Here is a 24,127-nt window from a genome sequence, read left to right as displayed (position 1 = left end):
CTAATGAATCAAGCCCCACCTTATAAACAGCAGCTAATCTCGCTGAGATGAGCATATTGCCTCTGCTAAGCATAATTTCATCCTATCTGCTTTCTTAAGATGCCTAGAGGGCTTGGGCACAAGCACTGACAAACTTAAAGTAGCATCATTATTTCTGAAACCAGTCTAACAATCCTACCAATTGGCCCTTTCACCATATCTTGGTGTGTGGACTATGCTAATGGATGTATCTTTCCATCTTTTATCTGGAAAAATTCCCAATTTTTAATCACAGCCCAACATACAGATTCTGCACCTGTAAAGGAAGCGATTTATCCCCTAACTTGGTAATGAAAATACCACTAAAGGCAACCTCTGTTTGAGAGTGTGCTATCAATGAATTTGAAAATGGAATTGGTGTAACGATCTCATCGATCACTCAACTGTTCAGATAATTCTTCTCTAACAAGAAATTTCATGACATTTTGGAAAGAACACAATGGCAGAATTAGGAAGCATTTGTCCAGTGGTGTATATTTGTCTGGAGAGAACAGCAATGCTATGTTGTACAAAATAGTTGTGCACATCCTCTAGAATATAAACTCCCTGTGGGCCCGGAATGTGTCTACCAACTCGGTTGTATTGTTATATTCTACTCTTTCAAGCACTTAGTAAAGTGTTTCTCCATTCTGTAAGTGCTCAATAAATACAACTGACTGATCAATGTGTCTAGGTTGGGTAAAGCAGCATGTACTCTAAAGCAGGTTTTCCATAATTGCACAAATCTTACATGTCATACTACCTAGGCATTAATTTGTATTCATCAACTCCTTTTCCTTCTTTTCCTGATTTTGGAATTTATTTCATTTAGGGTCTGTCTCCCCCACTAGACTGAAAGTTCCCTGAGGGCAAGAATCATGTCTAATAATTCTATTGCACTCTTCCAAACTCCCAATAAATCCAATGAATCGATTGATGCAGTGTTCGTCAAGAACATAACCCCTGTATTTTAGGAGAACTGAGCACCCTGGAGAGCGAAACAGAGGAGAGTGAAACAGAGAAATACATGATCCCTGTCCTCCTGGAGCTTATGATCTAAGGGGGTTCTCATTCAAAGCTAAAGGAAACACTCCAGGGCTTAGTATGGTGTCTGGCACATAGTATGTTCTTAATAACCCGCTGCCACCCCTCAAAAAACAAAATCTCTTTTATTTGGAGGGGGTAAGCATATAAAATTACCAGAGGAAGTTGCACAGGTATAAAATATCCAAAGATTCTAGAAGGATCTAGAATGCTAGATGTAAATTCATGGGGAAAAAAATCTTCAAGGAGTTAGGGATACTGGATATTGGTATATTCTTCCCTAACTTGGATGAATATCAAGAAGGGCAACCATCGCACTGTTGCTGTTGGTGACAGCAAGCTGGGCTAGATGGTCTAACTGATCAATCCCATAACGATGCTGTTTCTGTTCTTCTAATCTCCTCAGGGCCTTGGGCTTCGTCGTCTTCTTTTTTGTGGGCTGAAATTTTGGGGCCCGATCAGGTCTGGACCAAGTCTAAAAGTCATGAGCCAGTCCCCAACCCAGCCCTGATGGTTCTGACAAAACCCAACTGGTAAAAGCCAAGTCCGCTAGGAAGGGGCTATTTTGATCCAGTTGCTGGGGAACGAGAAAGGGCTGGTAGGACAAGAGGGAATTACCCTGCCTTAGCCCATGCCTGACTTAGGCACCCTGAAGGACAGCCCAAGTGACTCAAACCTCCCTTTATCCTCTAGCCCAACTCCCAGCCCCTACCCACCACATTAGGCTGATCGTCATCATCACTAATGTTATTTATTGAGCACTTAACATGTGCAGAGTACCGTACTAAGCACTTGGGAGAGTACAATGCAACAGAGTTCGTTGACATATTCCCTATCCACAATGAGCTTACAGGCTAGAGGGACAGGCATTAATATAAATGAATCATTTATAATACATAATTTATCGATATGTACACAATATCTGTAGTGGGTGATGCACAAACTGCTGCCTCAGTTCTTTTGTCTAAGCCTAACTTGGCTTCACTATCCTATCTCCGATATTTCAATGAGAGAAGCTCAATGTATGGATTTAGCACCCCTTATCAGGCTGAACTGCAGGAACTGTGTCTCTCTGTGTCCCTAAAATACATCATCAACATACTCTTGTTTCAGCATGAAAAGAAAATGTCCCAAAAAAGGAAAATGAGGGAAACCTACTAAACCAAGTTGACCTTTGGGAGCCTTGACTGGTGAATAATATTACTCATTAAATAATAACACCAATTCTGCCAGAACACCATAGTTACTTTCCCAAAGAACCTCACGGTACAGTAACCATCGTGTCTATGGGAATTAATGACTTCAGTGTTAGATGGTTCAAAGATATCATGACTCAAATTTTGATAGAAATTCCTATATTGTTGTTCCATAAGAGGCATTCTTTAAAATGGCATTTGGTAAGTCTATTTATACACTGTAAAGGTATGAAAACACGAAGCACCATAAAGACTTGTGCAGTTCCTTAAGGCTCAGGCAGAGGCTGGGAAGCAGAGTGGTAGCAAATGATAACCATGGCCATTTACGAAATTGTTTCTTCCAACACTGGAACTCAGTTTACACCAGTAGAATTTATGCTCCATCGAATCTGACTTGTGTTGTAGGAAGAAATCTTCCTAATAGTGTCCTATCCACATCCTGCCTTGAAACCTGTGTTTAGAAGAACTGAATGTACTGGTATATCCTGAGTACCCACAGTGCACAGTATGGGAGATCATGCCCAAGGGGATCTCGGGTTCTTCACACGCTGTGAAACCTGCTCAACTCAGAACAGTTTAAGCCCAAAACTCAATGTCTCTAGAGAAGCAGCGTGGGCTAATAAGAAAGAGCATGGGCTGGGAGTCAGGTCCCCGACCTGTCTGCTGTGTGACCTTGGGCCAGTCACTTAACTTGTCTATGTGTGTCAATTACCTCATCTTTAAAATGAGGATTAAGACAGTAAGCCCCATGTGGGACATGGCCTGTGTCCAACCTGATTAGCTTCTATTAGCTACAGTGTCTGGAACATAGTAAGTGCTTAAATGTCATTTTAAAAAAAAGATGTTCCCTTCACAATGTCTCAACTAACCTCTAGTTCTCAAAATGCAACCAGAAAAGGGAACTAGTTCCAGAAGCTATACACCTGCAACGCAGCACATTTTAAAATATTGAAAAGCCAACGAAATTTCCTTCAGCACCCCTAACCCCCTCCATGAAATTCTAAGCCCCAAGAGTTTCGAAGCTTTGCAAAAAGTACAGAATAGCTATTGTCCCTTTCTGCGATGAGTGGAGAATTTCAAAACGTAGCAAATTCAGCCACCAACCAGAAATTCTACCTAGTTCCCGTGGTGAATACAACTATGGAAGAGGCCTCCATTCACGCTACAGCCACGGTAACTAAAAACAGATGAGCTGGGAGTTCCATACAGCCCCATTCGCTGAGAAACAAAAGTGATAGAAGAATAGGACCGGCGGAGTAAAAGATGGAAGAATTAGGAGGGAACAAAAGGAGACTTCCTTTTAAGAGCCGATTGCCTAAATTCAAAGCATCGGCCAGATATGGTTCCAAAATCACGAGGAAAATGATGAAAGCTTTTTCCAGGATGTTGCCGCTACAAGTTTAGACACCACCTATGATAAGAGGAGCAGTCTTTTCCTTTCGGGAAACTTGCTTCTCATTTAGTCCGTGCAATACATCTGACCGACACAGAATCGCTTCATTTCCTAGAGAATAAAATTGCCTGCCCTGCATTTCTCTTTGCTCAACTGAATAAAGAGCCAATCACATTTTATCCAGGAGAGAAGCAGGGTTCGGGAAAGGAATGAGCTTGGTTGAACTTTCCCCATGCCCCCACCGACTCTCCCTTCCTAAACCATTTCAGTTTTCCTTTAACTCCAGTGATGGGAACCCCATCAGCTTGCCCAGGGAGGGAGGAACGTCTGGTTTTAAAAAGAAACAAGAGACTGTTATGGCCGGGAACCAGATTATCTCTACGGCCCCCCACTAATTCTCCTTCACTTTCAGGGTTGCTGCCAACCAGCTAAATGTCAGATTACTGCACACAAACATTCCCTCACAGAGCTTCAGCTATTGCCCTGGTGACTAAGCTGTTTCAACAGCTGTGTTATTGCTGGAGCCTGGCCAATGTTATTCACACAGACTATTTGTTTCATACAGCTTATGTGAAGACTTACTGCATTGAGTTAGGATTCCCAGTTTTATTTGCAGATAAGTTACCCGCCATTATCAATTACCCAAAGTATTCACTGCAGGTGTGTTTCACTGCTTCAATGGGGACCAGATTTCACCCACTCCTCCCCTCTTCCCAGTCCTCCAGGAAACAGAAACGTTAATAAGGCCACAAAGATCGTGCGGGATTACTTCAACAGGGTGGGGGCCGGATCGAAATCCGGACCCTCTGTTGGGCCCTGAAAAATAGGCTGTCCCTCCACCCCCTGCCCCTCTCTAAAGAGCCACCCACATGTTGAGAACAAATACTGTGTGTTTTGCCTTTGAAGAGATTCCAAAATATGGCTATTGAATATGAAATTGGCACAGAGAGGCATGACCCTGAAGAAAAAGATTGACAAAGTGGGAAGAGGGAGGTTTTGGGGTGAAGGGGGAAAGGCCAAGGAGGGTACTGAGTGGGAAGGCCTCTATAAGCTTGCTGTGGGCCGAAAACATGTCTAACTCTGCTGTACTGTGTTCTTTGAAGTGCTTAGTACAGTGCTCTGCGCACGGTAAGAGCTCAATAAATACTACTGACTGACTGGAGGTGGTGAGAGCCCCCAGGAGGATCCAATGGGAGGAATTCTGCTCAAGAGATACAGATAATTTCAATGCTCCAGGTAGGAATTGTGTCTATTTACTCCACTGTACTCTCCCAAGAGCTTAGTAGAGTGTTCTGCACCCAGTAAATGCCTTAAAAATAGCACTGATTGGATCCGATGCTGGAAGGCTTTTCTGCCCTCCCAAATCCAAGCTTTCCTGTTTAAATTCAAACCGGGATCTAAGCTGTCTTCCATTTCCACAAAAACAAGGGGGTGTGGTGAGGAGAGGGTAGGATGACACCCACATACACAGTAGAGCACACAAACCAAGAGCCAAGAGGGAGAATAGCGATCAGAAGATCTGATCCCTGAGGTCCTAGTTTTTTGCAGGTAGAGAAGCCTGCCCGATTTCAAAGAGATCACCTCTCTTCCCAGTCTCCGCTCTGCGGCTTAAAACAACAATTGCCGGCCGCTTCTAGGATCCGAGCTTCCCGCGGAGCTCAGAAGCCCCGTTTCAAATGCGACGGTAAGCCGGTCTTAAAAGATGACCTATTAAAGTCTTTTGAAGGAACCACGCTGGCCACTGCCCCCTTACCGCTGTACCGTGAAAAATCCAGAAGATTGAAAAAAAAAAAAAGTGGGGTTATATTTCTAGTTGCTTGGAGATGGACAGAGGCTCAGAGAAGGGCCCTGAGGACAGTCTACAATTGCATCATTTTCTTGCTATGTGACCTTGAGGAATTCCCAGCTAAGGTTTCCCCCATCCGGGTCTCTCCCGGGCAGCGAGGAATCGAGGGGCTCTGTCCAGGGACCGGATCACCCTCCTCCTTAGACCGTGAGCCCCGTGTGGGACAGGGATTGTGCCCAATTTGATTATCTTATATCTAACTCAGCGCTTAGAATAGTGTTTGACATACAGTAAGCACTGAACAAACAGTGTGGCCCAGAGGATAAGGCAAGGGATTTGGAATCAAAAGCACCTGGGTTCTAATGGCGGCTCGGCCACTTGTCTGCCCTGTGACCTTGGGCAAGTCACTTTGCTTCTCTGTGCCTCAGTTCCCTCATCTGTAAAAAGGAGATTAAAATTGTGAGCCCGGTATGGAACAAGGACTCTATCCAACCCAATTATCCTGTATCTACCACAGGGCTTAGAACACTGCTTGGCACATAGTAAGTACTTAACAAATACCACACATAAATACACACACAAAAAAACCTGAAGCACCATAATCGTTATCATCAACGTTTGATTCAAACACATGACATAGCCCTGCCATCATGGGAATCTTCCCTCTCTGTGCTTTGTGGCTCCCATCTTTTCAGGCTTGCAACCCACCCTGTCCCCTACTAATGTCTGTGAAATCCTGAATTGAGAAGAGGCTCCCCTAAGCTCTCATTTCCTCTGGCCGCCCACCCCACCCCAGATGCAAGTCAGTGAGCTGGACAAGGTTGTCAAGGGTAGGCTGCCCACCACAGCACGAAAACTTTGCCTTGCTATTTATACCCTGACTCACCTAAGACCTGCTTCCTGTGTTGGTGTCTGTGATACATTTTTTAATGTCAGGACTAAATATACTCTTCCAGCACACCCCCATCCTCTCCCCACCCAGTGACTCGAAACAAATAGCCAACATAATTTTATTTTTATAGAATGTGCTTCCAAACTGTATTCGTCTGCTCACTAGCCAACGTGTATTTTTAAGGGACTCTGGTAGGTGAGTCAGGCATTCAGTTTTGGAAGGCTCCAGTTTGGAGTTTGGTTCTGCTGTCTCTAGGGCCAGAAGGGAATATTCATTAGGTGTAGTTGTAATATTATTTATTAAGCACTTACTATGTGCAGAGCACTGTACTAAGCACTGGGAAAGGGGCTACAGGAAGGAATTAAACCTGTACCCTGCCCCGTGAGGTGCTCACACTCGAAGAAACCAGTAGCAATTCCATAGAAAGGTGTGCAGTACCACATTCTATCAGGCTTAGCGGTGATATTTCGGGTCTGCTTCTCACCAAATTTTGATCTTCCCTCTTCACAAGTAAATCTCCTGACTACCCCAATCTCTCAAGCCTTCTGCCTTTGAACATATCTTTCCCACGGTCTAGAAGGCCACCCAGGTTCCACAAACCACATCCTTTTCTGACCCCTCCTCACCACCACCTCTTCTTCCCTACTTCAAGGGTCTTTTCTTAAAAGGTTCCTTCTCCTACTCTAGAATTCCCTCAGACATCTCCATCTTCTTGATCGTGGACCTCCTCAGCCTCTATGTAGAGTTGATTTATTCACCTCTTCATGTCTCTTCTTCAAATCCGTCACGTCCAATTCACTCACGTTTGCCTGGGTACTCATCTTTTCTATCAGACTGTAAGCTTCTCATAGGCAGGGCAGGGGCTGTATCCCTGTTCTCTAAAGGGAAGTACTGTGTTCTGCACGGAGTAGGTACTTAATCCATACCCCTGCTGCTGATTCCTAGAAGTTCACCCACACAAACCCTACTTAAATTGAAGCTCTTTCCTGGAAATTTTAGCTGCAGAGTTGAGAAGTTGGGAGGGAAGCCTCGTGGTGGAATGACCACAGGATTTAACAGTCAGGATTCCTGGATTCTAAGCCCAGCTTTGTCATTGATCCATTCTTTAACTTTGAGGAAATGATTTAGCCTCCATTTTCTCATCTGTACAATGGGGATGAAACACCTGTTCTCCCTCCCTCTTAGGCTCCGAGTCCCAGGCAGACCAGGCACTGTGTCTGATCTAAATATTTTGTATCTACCCCGATGCCTAGCACAGCTCTCAGCACAACAGGAAAGGTTCAGTGAACATGACCACTGAATATTTCTGGAGATTTGTGTAGAATAGCTTCTCAGGATCAGAAGAGCTGGGATGGGATCTCAGGAGTATGAAGATATTTCTAAGGTACACCGCTATGGGAAAGAGGAAGTATTCTGAAAGGATGCAAAGGCCTTGAGGACCATCATCTGAGTGACTGTTGCATTCAAATGCTACCCACACTGCATTCACAAAGAACTCCTGGGAGGCAAGGGGATCACTCTCCCCAGCCAGAATGGTCACAGCAACCAATGGCCCCGTTGGAAGTGGCGGCCCTGTTCGGAGGGACCTGGGAATGCCTCTGGAGCAAGAGGGGTCAGAGAGTCCCAGAGCAACTTGCTCTAGATCCCGTATGACATCTCTATGACGCTGCATAACCCGGGTTCCACCCACAAAGTAATGTACTGTGATTACTTCTGTGTCCGGTTCAGCAAATACCAGAAGCCCCTCCTGCTGAGAAGAAGCACAATGACCAAATGCATTACTTCCACTTTTATGTGGCGAGATGGAGGTGCCGCATAGACACGGTCGGACTTCCCTACTGAGGTCACGACTCAATCTTACGGTTTCATCCGGTACATCCAGACTGAGGTTCTCATTTCACAGACCCCGCCACGGCTGAGTAATATCTGGGGTCACCCTACACCAGCAAATTCTCCTCTTAAATCATGTCAAGAATGGTCTCCATCACTTAGACTGAAATATTTTCCAGTATGGTTTGTTTACCTACTGGCACAGAAAAGACATGAACTCCTTGCTTCACGGGATCTTAAGATGGATCCAAGATTGCAAATATTAAAGAGCCAAATAATAAGACATAGGATGTCTGAAGAGTTTCAATAGATTGGTAGTATTTACTGAGGGTCTAAAGTGGACAGACCACTGTACTGAACACTGGGACTGTTAAAAGACACAATCAATTCCAAGGTGTTCTCCAGATAATATAGGATCCACAAATGAGAAGCAGCATGGTAGAGTGGGTAGAGCACAGGCGTGGGAGTCAGAAGGACCTGGATTCTAATACTGGCTCTACCACATGTCTTCTGTGTGACCTTGGGCAAGTAACTTCATTTCTCTGGGCCTCAGCTCTCTCATCTGTAAAATGGGGATTAAGAGTGTGAGCATATGTGTGACTGTGTCCGATACGATTAGCTTGTACATGGTAAGCATTTAAACAAGTACCATAATTATTATCATCATCATCGCAACAACTTGTATTCATGCCTGCTCTACTTCCCTACCCTCCCCAACCCCCAAATTCCATTTTGAGTAGGACCAGATTCCCCCCCATTACACTCTTTGGAAAGTTGACAAGCATCTTCAAAATGAAAATTGCCACTTCATTTACCGTGGGGTTACTCAGAATTAAACCAAAAGCCAAGTAACTACATGGAAGCCCTCAATATCTCAACTTTCGAGACCAACCGCACTCGGAATGGTTCTCTCCACCTAGTAGGTTGTGATAGTGTAAATGAACGCTCCCCGCACAACGCTCTGCACTAAGCACTTGTGAAGTTACTGCACAGAAGAGTGGCACCATCCTTGCCCTCGGGGAGCTTACACTCTTAGTGTTAGACGAGTGCTCGGAAACGTTGATTTACAGCCAGGGGAGCCGATGATACTCGGAAAAAGGTTAAATTGGGAGTGTCTTCCCGCATCCAAAATAGGCCCTAAGTCAAAACATGTCAATGGAAAAAACTGTCTATTCAGTATGCAGTCAGGTCAGGGCTCTTTGAATTTCCCAACTATTGCAAGTTAGCATTATGCAGTGATGTCGGATTACTCACCCTCCACAAGAATGGAACAATGGTAGGCTGGTTTCTCAGGGCATTCATTTTCCCCAGCAGTGGGGTGGGGGTCGAGGATGGACAGCTGAAGGGGTATTTAGTGCCTAACCTCAGATGAGGAAGTGAGTCTTCAGCATGACCTATACCTACCTACCTACTCCCCAGACTGCTTTCCACATTTGGCCATTCAAGACCCTCTTCACCAAAACCCGACCCAGAGCTTCTGAGGCACCGTTCTGACCGAGGGCGTATTTGAAATCTTTAGGCTAGATCCTGGCGAGTGGGACTGGGGTTGGCCAGCCGCCAGACCACATCCTCATTTCAGAAACTTCAAAGGACTGAAAGAGCCTTCAGTTTCAGAAAGGCTGGAAAGGAGAAGAGGGAAAAGAAGAGATGTCTAATTCCCACATGTGAATTCTCTCCCAGTGCTTAGTACTGTGCTCTGCACACAGCAACCCTAGCAGTCACCGATCTTTCAGCTGGAATTCCCGCCCCTCTCCAAAATCACAGTTGTTTATGGACATCTTCTAAATCCCACCTCGTTCGGGAAGCCTTCCCTGATTCGTTCACAACACTCCAGCAGCATGAGACCAATCCCTGCCTTAGGCACTCTATGTATTTTAATCATATCCTCACCACTCCTGTTCATGTCTTTTTATATATGTATTTGCACAATCAATTTTTCAACCATTTATTCCTGCTTTCACTGCACTGCTTTTGTTTTATTTTATTTTACGGATTTGTTAAGCAGCGTGGCTCATTGGAAAGAGCTGGGCTTGGGGTTCGAAACCCAGCTCTGCCACTCATCAGCTGTGTGACCATGGGCAAGTCACTTGACTTCTCTGTGCCCCAGTTACCTCATCTGTAAAATGGGGATTAACTGTGAGCCTCACGTGGGACAACCTGCTTACCCTGTATCTACCCCAGTGCTTAGAACAGTGCTCTGCACATAGTAAGCGCTTAACAAATACCAACATTATTATTATTATTATTATTATTATTATTAATAAGCACTTACTACGTGCCAGGCACTGTAATAAGAAATGGAGTACATAAAAGCTAATTAGAATGGACACCATCCATGTCCCACATAAGGCTCACAGTCTTAATCCCCACTTTACAGATGAGGTCACTGAGGCCCAGAAAAGTGAAGTGACTTGCCTAAAGTCACACACAGCATACGACTGGCAGATCTGGGTTAGAACCCAGGACCTTCTGACTCCCTGGCCCATGCTCTGTCTACTAGGCCACTCTGCAAACAATTGTACTTTTGTCTCACATTGTATTATGACCTTCAGGGCAGGGGTCTCTTTCTTGCTATTGTTGCTCTCTCCTAAGTGCTTAGTACAGTGTTTAGCACTCAGTAGGTGCTCAATAAATGCCAATGATTGATAGAAGACAAAGCTTCATGGACTGGCATATAATAATAATATTGCTGGTATTGGTTAAGGGCTTTACTATGTGCAGAGCACTGTTCTAAGCGCTGGGGTAGATACAGGGTAATCAGGTTGTCCCACATGAGGTTCACAGTCTTCATCCCCATTTTACAGATGAGGGAACTGAGGCGCAGAGAAGTTAAGTGACTTGCCCACGGTCACATAGCTGACGAGTGGCGGAGCCGGGATTCGAACCCATGACCTCTGACGCCCAAGCCCGTGCTCTTTCCACTGAGCCACGCTGCTTCTCTATGGAAGACACTACTAAGAACTGATGCTTAAGTCAAGTTTTGGTATGTTTTAGCTGTCTATTAATCTGAGAAAGGCACGAATTAAAATGGTACAATCTGAAGGACCTAGTTACAGTTTTTCCTCACAACAACAATAACTCAAGTTGAACTGAGATGAAGATTCTCTTTCAGACCTGTGTAGCCTAATAGAAAGAACATGGGTCTGGGAATTAGAGGACCTGAATTCTAATCCCATCTCCACCACTTGCCTGCTATGTGACTCTGGGCAAATCACTTCACTTCTCTATGCCTCAGTTTCCTCATCTGTAAAATGTGCCCACTGTCTCACAGAGAGCTCACAGTCAAAGAGGGAGGAAAGGACAATTTACAGATGAGAAAACAGAGGCGCGGAGAAATTGAATGAAGTTAACGTTACTTGCCCAAGGTCACCCAGCAGGCCAGTGGAAGAATTGGGAATAGAACCTGAGCTTCCTAATTCCTAGTCCTGTGTTTTTTCCAGCCGCCTGTGCTCCCTTTCCCCAGGGGACCGGCCGTGGGATGAAGGGCTAGGGCAGTGGGAAACTACAAAATAAGTTGGTAAGACTGGGAGGGGGGTAAGCACGCTACAAATACGATTGACTGATTGAGGTAGAATCCAAGATGGGGACAAGACCTTGGTGAGGCTCAGTCATTGGTACCTACTGATCGCCTCTTTACTGAGCACTGTACTAGGTACCCAGGTGTCTTTCATAAAAATAGAATGCACAGTTCTAGGCCTTTATGAGCTCAAAATTTTGTGAGGGAGACAGGCCTACTGGTTGCATACATTGCATGGGAACAAGCGAGAAAAAGATAGAACTGGTAACAAAAGCAAGCGTACAATGAATACATGAATCCATTGACTATATAAAGCTTTGCACATAGTAAGCGCTTAACAAATACCATTAATATTATTATTATATAAACCAATATGCACGTAAGTTCTAGAGTGGGTGGTGGGTGACCAGGGAGGTGGGAGAAAGTCTCCTGGAGGAGGGGAACAGTAAAGCTAAAATAGCATCAACAGCTAGAACACAGAAAATTAATCAAGACTCTTCATCACCAACTACCACTTTTGGACTGCCACCCACCCGCCACCCACAGCACTTCTATACACAGTGATTTACACCCTTCATTATTTAAGGATACATTTTTTCAGTCAGCCCTGTCGTTTCAATCTCCTCTTCCGCCTTATTACGGTTTTTTGACAGACTTTCCCATTAGACTGTACACTCTTTGGGGCCGGGAGTCACATCCACTAACTCTAATATCCTTGCCCAGATGCTTAGTACAGTGCTCTGCAAAGAGTATAATAAAAATAATAATAATGGTATTAGGTAAGCACTTACTCTGTCCCAGGTACCATACTAAGCACTGAGGTGGATACCAGCAAATCGGTTTGGAGACGGTCGCTGTCGGTTGTGAGGCTCACAGTCTCAATCCCCATTTTACAGATGAGGGAACTGAGGCCTAGAGAAGTGAAGTGACTTGCTCAAAGTCACACAGCAGACAAGTGGTGGTGCTGGGATTAGAACCCATGACCTTCTGATTCCCAGGCCCGTGCTCTATCCACTACGCCATGCTGCTTCTCAGCAATTTTGTATATGCATACAGTTGTCCTTCAGTTTCAAAGGAGGCATCTCTACAGTAATGCTCACCTCCTTTAGATGGTAAACTCCTTGAGAGCAGGGATTGTGCCAGTCAACTCTTTTGCATATTTATTTATATTCATGTCTGCCTCCTGCTCTAGGCTTTAAACTCATTATGGGCAGGGAATGTGTCTGTTTGTTATATTGTAGTCTCCCAAGAGTTTAGCACAGTGCTCTGCACACGGCAAATGCTCAGTAAATACGACTGACTATTGTACTTTCTCAAGGGCTTAGGATAGTGCTCTGCATACAGTAAGTGCTCAATAAGTACCATCGATGATTGGGTGAACATAGTAAACACTTAAATATATTTATCAACGTGAAGTCCATCAGTTCAGTTGATAAATGGTTTCTTTCAATATTCTTGACTGCAAGAATTCAAGACTGCATCTCCAGGAGACAGATTCCAAAACACATCGGAACTGTGGTTTTTTTTAATAAAAAAGCCATGTTTTAATTATTACCGGTGGAGAGAAAGCTTTGGTCTAGATTACCCAAAACCACAGAGGAGCTGCATTCTATGCAAATTTGACCCTAGCATTTGTGAAAATGTTTCCAGGTACCGCTAAACCACTCCTTGAGCTACACGAAATTGTTCATGTTTAAAAAAAGAAGTCAAGTTAATTTCTATCTTATAGAACGTCTGAAACTATGCTAAACCGTGCCATAGGACTCCGTAACTCTCAGAGTCTTCTGGTAGTGGTGTTAAATTTGGGGACCAATCGGTTTGGAATTCCACCTCTTCCAGCTCCCTTGGCCAGCTTCAGATAACAGGGCTAGCTAGCCGGGAAATAACCAGAGGAGCGGGAGTGGGGAAAAGAAAAGAAAAAAAAAAAAGCAAGGAGCCTGGAAAATCCCAACTCACTAATCCAACCTTGAATAATCAGGAGTTGGCTGCATACACAAGTGAGAAAGTAATGACATTCCTTCATAGTTTGGGATTAGACAGGAGCTACTGGGCCTTAAAGCAATCTTGAAGGAGAATCTCAGTTCGCAAGGAGCTTCGGGAAGTCCCAGTCTCCAGCTTGATTACCAAATTGCCAATAAATATCCAGATACCCTCATTTTAGCCAGAAGGCATGTTGTCACTAAGCGTTTTGACTATAGTATTGTTACTGAATTAGAGAATTAGGGAACTTTCCTCCAACAGCACAAGTTTGTCTGCTTTCTCCCATCTGTAAATTATTGTTGTGCGGGGCTCCCTCTGTTAGGCTGTGAGCGCCTTGAGGGCAGGGATTATGTCTAACTCCACTGTACTCTCCTGAGCACTCAGTTCAGGAGACGCTCAGTAAACAGAATAGATTGAGACTTTTTGTGCCAGGATTTGGAGAAAATGCAGAGAAGCAACATGTCCTAGTGGACAGAGCACAGGCTTGGGAGTCAGAAGACCTAGATTCTAAGCCTGGCTCTGCCACTTTTCTGCTGTGTGACTTTGGGCAAGTCACTTCACTTCTCTGTGCCTCAGTCCCCTCATCTGTAAAATGGGGATTAAGACTGTGAGCTTCACGTGGGAAATGGACTGTGTCCAACCTGATCAGCTTGTATCTATCCCAACGTTTAGTACAGTGTCTGGCTCATAGTTACGTTTAACAAATACCATTAAAAAATGGTTTGCACTCAGAGAACTCAGAATAAACTCGGGTACAAATTTTCCTTAACCCTGGGCTTTGCAAGCTTGCAACTCCGGGAGAACTGAGGGCCCTTAAAAATATGTTTCCCACTTTCAGGATACCTGTATTCTGAAGAACTAAAAAAATTTATGGGTATTTTCTTTCTCCTCCCTTGCAGGCATTCTCACCTCTCTCTTCAAATTCAAGAAATTAGGGGACAGCATAATATTATTATTATTAATAATAATGATATTTGTTAAGCATTTACTATGTGCCAGGCACTGTATCAAGCGCTGGGGTGGATACAAACAAATCTGGTTGGATGCAGTCCCTGTCCCACATGGGGTTCACAATCTTAATCCCCATTTTACAGATGAGGGAACTGAGCACAGAAGTGAAGTGACTTGCCCAAGACCACACAGCAGAGAAGTGGTAGCGCAGTTCTCTCCTCTCCTTAAGCTGTAATCCCCAAATGAGACAGGGGCTGTATCCAATCTGTTTACATTGTATCTAACCCAGAGCTTAGTACAGTACCTGGCACATAGTAAGCACTTAATAAGTACCATAATCATGATTATAGAGGAGGTGGGATTTGAGAAGGGCTTTGAACAAATTCTATGATTTACCATTTATTGAGTTCACACAAGAGCTGCACAGGTTCATAATGGCATGTTAGTATGGCACCTTTGGGACACTAAAAAAAGCAGAGGAAATATACTCAACACAAATAAAATCATAACTGCCAAAAAACCAGTGGTTCAAAAAGGTTAAATTACAGGGACTTTCAAACATCTATAGATCTTCTGATCTTACACAGTTAACTCTAAAATAAGAAGAAGAGAAGCCGAAAAGGTCACAAAACTGAGCCACTTACGGCTTATGAAGAATTAAAGATGTTGGCTGTGAATGACAGTGTTATACTTAATATTAAAAGCAAGAGGCAAAGCAGAGGTTCTGGTAGATTTTTAAAATCTGGATTATGCTTCAAGTCTTTCAGTATACACAGAGACAATTTTCTTTCGAAATTCAAAATTATACCTTTCCCCTCTCCCTGGTTATTCCTATAAATTGCTCCATAAAATGCCTTATTCAAAAGCAGCCCAGACCTGAATACGTATAAAACCTATTCATAGTTTCCTCAGCCTTAGGATGAAAGTCAGTACAGTACATGTGTCTGAATTGCCCCGTCCCACCCTCCCCACCCCCCCTCAAGATTCTTTAAGAGCCTAGATAAAACCAGAAGGCTTATTCTTAAAAAGCCTATGTAGCAAGAAAATGCAAAGCTTGTCAATTTAACAATTGAAGTCACTTGATCCAAGAGATACTCTTTCCCTGGCTCTCAGTATTTCAGTTTTCCATTTTAAAAGGGGCACCAAAGTCCAACAGAAATTCTAGAGTCAACTCAGTAATCAACGTTATGGCCTTTATCAGTGCTCAGCACCTGAAATTTCAGAGGCTTGGTGAATAAGCCCATTTTGACTGTCACTGATCACCCAGTCTCATATAATTAATATTCAAATCATTATTGACACTAGAGTACTAGAGTATCTTTATTAAAAGGGGAAGTCAGCCATGTGTAATAGGATTTTTCTTCTTTATTCCCTTCAGTCTCTTTTTTCAATGTCCTGTTTGACTATGTTGGCATGGCTTCTATTGCAACGGGTGAATTATTAAGGATGGCATGGTTACAATACTAATTCGGCACTTATGATTTGCCAAAAACCATGCTAAGTGGTTGGGCAATCAGATCCAACAGCCCCTGTCCTGCACCTTCTAAAAAGTAGGTGGATGTAGGTGGACGAGGTACCTTATCCTCATTTTACAGATGAGGAAGCTGAGCCCCAGCGTGGTTCAGTGATTTGCCCAAAGTTACCCAGCAAGCAAGAGGCAGAGCTGGGATTAGAACCCAAGCCGCCTGTCTCCCAGGTCCATACTCTTCCCACCAGCTCACATGCTCCTTCTTGTTATCGGAGAGCATTGATGAGGGAATGTAACTGAGATGCATTTAAAAGTTACCTTACAGTTTTTTCTAAAAATAGGCTTTGGCCAGAAGCATTATCCCTCATTTTCTAAATCAAAGCCTGGCTGAGAATCCACAAACAAAGCTGCAGCGGGTGGTTTAAAGCAAAGAAACCCACAATCCCAACACACTCCTACCCACATTAAAGTCAGCTACCCACACGTTCCTCCCACCCAGGTCTCCTGTTCAACAGAAATGCTTTTTGATCTGATTTTTAATCTCCCCATATGGTTTAAGTGACTGTTTGGTGGAGCCCTGCTGCTATCCTTTTTTCTTTGATTTAAAAATCTGCTGCCTCTGCTGGTTTGCGCCTATTAAATTTAGGAATACATTGGCTTTACTCATGTGACAGGGAAGGAGGAGCCAACTTTCTCTACCTGATGATAAAACACACAGATCAAGGTCAGAAGTTTCTGCATTTGCTTTCCTGTGGAATATTCCCTCAGCCAAAGGCTTGCTAATACAGGCAGTTGGCTGCTTAAAATAAGTACTTCCTGGGCACTCCCTAGATTCAGGGAAAATAATCTGCATACTTCATCATTTCTTCTTCCATGTGTTTGGTTTGGGGCAGGAAACCCATCTCATTTGTATTACTAAAGTCTTCTACAATATATTCTTCCCATTTCTCATGCCCCCAACCTAATAACTTCCCTAAAATCTTGTTCATACGGAGTCATTGGCTTTATTAAAGATGGTTAGTGACTTTTCATTTTAGCTTGATAAGAAACTGAAGCATATGAATAGGTGTTAAATGAAAAGGTGATTTTCTTCAGTTCTGAACTGCTAGACAGTTTCCTTTTGCACCTAATCAATAGCTACAGGACTCATATTTTCAGGTTTTTCCAGAAAGCAAGACCTTGACTGCCCTAAGAATTTCTAAAATTCTTTAAACCCCCCAACAACCATAAAAAATCCAAACCAACTTCTATACCAACCTGCTTGATTCTAAGTTCTGAAACATATTGTCCAGTGGACACTGGGCAAGAAGAACAGAGCTAGCCACTAGAAAATACCACCATCCCACAAATACTTGCCCGAGGTATTAGATTTCCCTGGTGAATAGCCCGATGCAGCAACTGGGAGCCTGCATTTCAATACGTCGATTCTGAACATCTGAATTGTATTTTAACCTAAGCAGACCAACATCTGGATCAAGTGAACTGTTGGGCCCAAAATTACTCCAAAAATGACTGCTATTTGGAGAATAAAACAATTGCCTTTTGTTTTTTTGAGGAGGTTCCTCAAACTCAAGGTTATGAAACCTGTTTCCTTTGGATTCCTCTTCAAACCTGACTAAATCAATGCCATGATCTCCGTACCCAATGGAGTTCTCAGAGGCTTATGGGAAAGTATCCCACCATACAATATTCTTTACTCTCTTGTGGTATTCTCCTTTCTCTAAACTTGGGTAATGAAGTCAGATGATCAGGAAAACCCTTTTCAGATTTCATCCTTGAACTGAAACCACTGTCGTGTCCCATCCCTGCTGATGAAACCTCCTGGTTAAAGCCACACCCTTAATTAACAGTTCTAGTCCCAGAGCTGAGCCCTCCCAGGAGACACAGCAGGTGTGGTTTTCCCAGGAGGGGGGGAAAAAGGAGGAAAACACCCATTCGGAATGAAGTGGAAGATCATCTCAGGATGCAGCATGACTAACTGAACTGATCTCATTACAGTCTATTCATTTTATCCCCAGGACAAGCAAATAAAGTATAAGAACCTCCAAGGGGAAGAGTCAAACTATCGTCAGTCAGTAATATTGTCAGTCAGTAATATTTACCGAATGCCTTCTTTATGCAAAGCACTGTACTTGGGGGACTACAACAAGATTTAGTAAACCCTTGTCTCAAAAGGGTGGAGCAGGACCATCTACTGTTCAGTTAAAAAGAGGAAGGAGGGAAATCAATTGTATTAATTGAGCGCTGTGTACAGAGCACTGTACAAAGCGCTTGGGAGAGTACAACCTAACGGTGCCCATATGGAGCTCGCAGGCTACAAGGGGAAGAAATATCTACCAGTTCTGTTATATTTATTATAAATATGCTATATGTACATTTTAACTACCTTGTTCTCTCTCAAGTGCTTAATATAGTACTCTACACACAGCAAATGCTCAATAAACATGATTAATTCATCTTAGGGAGCTTTTGCCAGAGGAGTGAGCTCCAGAGTCAGACCAACGGTATTAATTCTGCTTCCCCTGGGTGCAATACACTGAATTGGTTCTGTGCCTACAAGGAACTTACACTCTTAAATTCTGCTTGCCAAGAGGGGTGAGAGAACCAGTCACGAGAGACAGTCCTGGAAACAAAATGAGCTCCCAGGGCCATCCAAGGGGCATTCTGGGAAGGGTTCAGGACGAGATAGGAAAACAGTCTTACTTATTTGGTTGTTGAGTTTGAAGGCAATATCCAGCTGCAGGATGAAAAGCATGAACTGGAACCAGGGACTCATCTCCATGGCAGGATGGGGTACGTGGACAGCAAACACAATGTCGTTGGCTTCTATCTGCCTTCTCATGGCTTCCTCAAAGTCTTGAATCTTCTCGCACTGGTTGGGTCCCCACGGCATTAGCCACTTCGTCTTGTGGTGATTTTTCCGAATATCTATGCATTTCACTGACGTGTAGGATACAGCTGTAGTGGGACCTGGAGCTGAAAGGAAAAGTGAGAGAAAATACATTTTCCTTTCTTAGAAATCAGAGCTATAAAGGAGTCATTTCTTGCAGGATTTTCCTTCACAATCTGCTCCCATCTCCCACCACTTTAAGTCTTACACACCAGGGAGACAGATCCTGAGGGGAGGTGGGGGAGGGGGAGGGATGCACGGACACTGATCAAAGCATCTAGCAATAAGCCATACACCCAGTGGGAATTAAATTCTCTATCAGCAATTCAGTTCAAAATTTTTAGTCTCCACTCTCCCCCACAGAACGAAAACCTTTGTTATTCAGACAACATGCAAATACACATTTCTACACGGTCTTGAACTGAGGCTTCTTTGAAAGGAATCTTTGCGATTCATGTGAGATCAAGTTGGTGCCCAAGATGGCACGCTAGTCTTGATATAATTTAGCAGCAATTATTGCTAGATTCAAGCCAGAAGAAGTGTGAATACCGAAGCAAGGATGCCAAGAGGGGGAAAAGAGGAGGGTTGGTGGTTTGATGAATAACACTTTGCGTCTTTGGATCTCTAGGCACCCTTTCCCATTCAGTCTCTAATATCTTTGTCTATGGGTTAAGGGGAGTCGCCCTGCATGGGCTGAATTCCAGAGTGCAACGGGGATGGCTCGAGTCTACATCTAGCCCGATGCTTGCTTGATGTCTCATGGTTCCATACAATTGTGCCACCCTGACATCCGGGGAAGGGGCGGGGTGGGGGGGGCACACTTTAGAGAGTGAACAGGCCAGGCAGCCCAGATACAGGTCCTTTCAGGCCCACACAACACGGCAGCTTTCAGATCTTGCAGATCAGGGCTGGGAATCCAGCTCCACAGCTGGAGGCCAGGGTTTGGAGACACGATTCTTCTACCGGAAAGGTAACTGGCCCATTGTGCTGCGATCCCAGAGGCCCATTTGGCTCTCTGAGCCCTGCCTATGAATTGGCCAAAAGAGGCATGAGAAGGCAGGGGGAGAGGGGACAGTGGAGAGCGAGGCCTAGGTTGCTCTGCGCCTTGACAAGGCCTCTCCATCCTGCCTCTGGCTGAGCAGAGGAGCTTTGGGAAGCAGCGTGGCTTAGTGGAAAGACCACATGCCTAGTAGCCAGAGGACCTGAGTTCTAATCCTGGTTCCACCACTTGGTTCCTGGTCACTTCACTTCTCTGGGCCTCAAGTTCCTCCTCAGTAAAATGGGGATTAAATCCTCCTCCCTCCTACTTAAGACTAAGCCCCATGTGGAACAGGGACTGTGTCCATTTTGATTATCTTGTATCTAACCCAGTACCTGGCACATAGTAAATGCTTAAATACTATTTCATTTATTTAAAAAAGAAGAAAAAAGGCCCCTGGGCCAGGTTCGAGTCTATGCAAGAAATATTTCAAGTTTTGCCACAGACAGAGAAGTGTAGTGACCTGGTGGAAAGAGCATGGGACTGAGAATGAGGAGATCACGTTCTACCACTTGCTTGCCGTGTGATCTTGGGCAAATCACATAACTTCTCTGTGCTTGTTTCCTTACCTATAAAATGGGAATTAAATACCCGTTCTCCTTCCCTCTTATAGTCCCTGCCCCACATGGAGCTCACAGTCTAATCTGACCCGATTATCTTGTATCTACCCCAGTGCTTAGGACAGTGCTTGGGCACATATTAAATGCTTAACAAAAGCCCCAATTATTATAAAATTTTATTATGTAATTTAACAGGGAGTGAAAGCAGAGGCAGGAGTTGCAGGAGGGCTGTGCAAACAGCTGAATCTTGGATAAAAGTTCTGCACTGCAGCACCCTGTCCAGTGTGACCACCTCTGCTGCCAGCCTCACTTCTGGAAACTTCGCCTAGGAAACCCACAACTTTATCGCCGAGATCTTTTATAGCCAATTCACTTGAGCCAGACATGTGGCTTATTATCGGAAACATAAGCCAAATAAAAACTCTGGTTGTCCTGACTCAGCTAAATAGACCATATGCCGTAGAAAAACCCAATGGTAGTTTGTTTTTTTGTTTTTAAGCAGAACCATTTTAACGTGGCCAGGGAGTCATTTTTTTTATTTTTTTAACCAAACATATTTAAACAGATTCTATTTGGAGCACCTAAAAAGTGGCGACCTTTAAAGAAGTCCCTGCTTTCCTGGTGAGCCTGCCCTTTTAGTATTTATCTTCCCCTCCTTCTATTTAAAAATGAGTCTCCTGCTCCTTGCCGATTTCCACCGTGACACTCCAAAACCACATTCCAAAGTTAATAACAGGGAGCCTGAGCCCTCAGTGGTCACAACAGAGGCATTTTCAATGGACCAACGGAGAGAGCCTGCCTTTTGTTACACACAGCCCGGTTTTAATTCCGGTCTCCTTCTCTGTCCCTATGGGGAACACCAGGACCACCAGTTTCCCAAACACGATGGAAATCTCCAGGAATGAAGCTGGTAGAATTACCATTTTACCCCAAAGAGAGTAGTTATCCAAGTGGAGAAAGACCAATGACTTAGAAAATATAAAGAGATTAGATCATAGTTTTTGGGGAAAAACCCCCCAAGAAACCCTGTATTCATTCAGTGGGATCTGAGGACTCACTGGGAATAGAACTTTATACTGACAACTGGAGGGTGATTTGGGGGGGGGCTGGGGGGCAGATTTGTACAAAGAAGAAAAAACAGAGTCCTTGTCCTTAAATAATAGAATGTCATCAATGTCCCCTGAGTGTGATGCACTTTACTAAGCACTTGGGCAGTACAAACAGAAGTGATTTGATCCTTGCTCTCAAGAAGCTAACACTCCGGGAGCTTAGCATAAAAATCACTGAAAGTCACAACCAGACAAGGCACAGAACAAAAAGACAGATGCAAAGGCAGAATCATATGTGCAATTTTGAAGGAAGGGTTGGGGAAAGCAGGTGATTGGAATGTGAGCTTGCTGTGGGCAGGGAATGTGTCCGTTGTTGAAGCAGGGTGGCTCAGTGGAAAGAGCCCGGGCTTGGGAGTCAGAGGTTGTGGGTTCTAATCCCAGCTCTGCCACTTGTCAGCTGTGCGTCTTTGGGCAAGTCACTTAATTTCTCTGTGACCCATAGAGAAATCTGTAAAATGGGGATGAAGACTGTGAGCCCCACAAGGGACAACCTGATCACCTTGTATCTCTCCTAGTGCTTAGAACAGTTGCTTTGCACATAGTAAGCACTTAACAAATACCATAATTATTATTACTACTCTCCCAAGCGCTTAGTACAATGCTTTGCACACAGTAAATGCTCAGTAAATACAATTGAATAGAACTGAATTGAATGCTCAGTCAGGTGGGGTTGATCTGGAAGACCTCAAGGAGGAGATGTCTTTCTCAGTGTTAGAGGAGTCTTGATCCAGATGTGTCAGCAGTCCAGACAGGGGAAACAGCCTGAACAGTGACTCAGGAGCAGGAGAGCGGGGCGCAGGAGAAGGGAGGTGACTAGCTAGGCTCAAGTACTGAGCAGGAGTGTGGGAAAGTTGACGGCAGATGCGTAAAATGGAGGTTAGATGATGGCAAACTGCTACTCAATCAACGGTATTTATTGAGCGCTTACTGTGGACAGACTACTATACTAAATGCTTGGGAGAGTACAATACAATAGAATGGGTGGTACAGTCCCTGCCCTCCAGGATTTTACAGTCCAGTTGGGGAGTAGGGTGAAAATAAATTGCAGTTAGGGGGAAAGAAAGAACTGTGTATCAGAGCTTAGGGAGTACAGACAGTGCAAAAGGAAGACAAAATGGGATATAAAGACATTCAGTCTGAGAAGACTTCTTGGAGGAGATATGATTTTCAGAGGTCTCTGAAAATGGAAAGAGTGGTGATCTGTCGGATATGGTATGGGAAGGAGGGGATACTGGTGAGAGAAACAAAATGGAGGTTCAGAAATTAAATTGGTGTTAGAGGAGCAAAGTGTGAAGACTGGGGTGTAGTGAGATGGGAGCAAAGTTAGATAGGAGGGGAAAATCTGATTGAGCGCCTTAAAGCTGATGGTAAAGAGTAAGTCTGGTAAACACGTGGTAAGGAATAGGCCCAAGAGAATGTTTGAAGATCCTGAGGAGAATGACGTGATCCTATTGAGGCTTTACAAAGAAGACTCTTAAATTTAAGTTAAACCGAGTTCAAACATCCCAACCTGAAAGAGGGACTATAGCTCCTAGTTACTAAGTATATTAGTCCAAACAAACTTTACCTGCAGAATTCAGTTTCAAGACTTATTATGCAACTCTGCTAGCTGAGTCTCAGTTCTCAAACTGTGTCTGGAGATAACATCCTTGTTAATAGCTCTACATGGACAAGAGAGAGCAACAGACCTGATTACCATCAGCCCTACTGTCTCTCTGCAAGGTACACAGTTAAGCCTTTATTTCACTTTAAAGAGACCAAGTTTCGAGAAATTAAAAAAGGAGTATTTGGAAAGATGGAAGAGGTCTGGGCAAGGAGGAGTCTAGAAATATATATCAAAATGGGGAGCGGGGGAGATTAGGCAGAAAGGGGGAGGTGAAGCTTGAAGATTCTTGTGGTTAAAAAGGAGAGGGAAGAATATTCAAGTCCATAATTAATCAAGTTAATAGCAGATCGCTTGTCTCCTGACCTCTTAAGTATCTGCTTCAATTATCTTTGATAAATAAAATAACCAAATTTTATTTTGACTGATACAGCTGCAAAATTAATCTGGAAAAGAAAAATCAAAATAAATAAAGGCTTGATCTATCTGGGGATGTGGGCAACATGTGTTATATTCATGTCTGTCTCCCCTTCTAGACCTTAAGCTCCTTGAGGGTAGGAAACTACCATCTACCAACTACTATCTACCAACTCTGTTATATTGTATTGTTCCAAGTCCTTACTACAGTGCTCTGCACACACAAGTGCTCGATAATTTCAATTGATTTTGCTTTATGTGAGGTTCTTGAACAGAATAATCCTTTAAATCACAACCATCTTGCTTTGTACATAAAAAAAATCATTACTTCAAAACATTTGAGCCAACCCAAAAATTTTGGGGATAAGTTAAGCTAAATAAAGCACCATGCATTCTGATTTTAGAAAACCAGTTTTTCTGGTATGTGCATGCCC

At 43.8% G+C, this 24,127-nt stretch overlaps 1 protein-coding gene across 2 annotated transcripts in view; it reads right to left on the bottom strand.

Annotated features, from left to right (window-relative positions):
• WLS (Wnt ligand secretion mediator) overlaps nt 1-24,127 on the bottom strand; it is a 91,878-nt gene that overhangs the window by 31,607 nt on the left and 36,144 nt on the right. For both annotated transcript variants that reach the window (XM_001513659.3, XM_029046729.1), the window contains exon 2: nt 18,779-19,051. In XM_001513659.3, the coding sequence (XP_001513709.1) occupies nt 18,779-19,051 (273 nt within the window). The remainder of the gene's footprint in view (nt 1-18,778; nt 19,052-24,127) is intronic.

Source organism: Ornithorhynchus anatinus, chromosome 18, assembly GCF_004115215.2.
Source record: "Ornithorhynchus anatinus isolate Pmale09 chromosome 18, mOrnAna1.pri.v4, whole genome shotgun sequence".
Classification (NCBI taxonomy): Eukaryota; Metazoa; Chordata; class Mammalia; order Monotremata; family Ornithorhynchidae; genus Ornithorhynchus; species Ornithorhynchus anatinus.
Note: the sequence above shows the minus strand (reverse complement) of the source record. Positions and strands in the feature narration are given on the sequence as shown.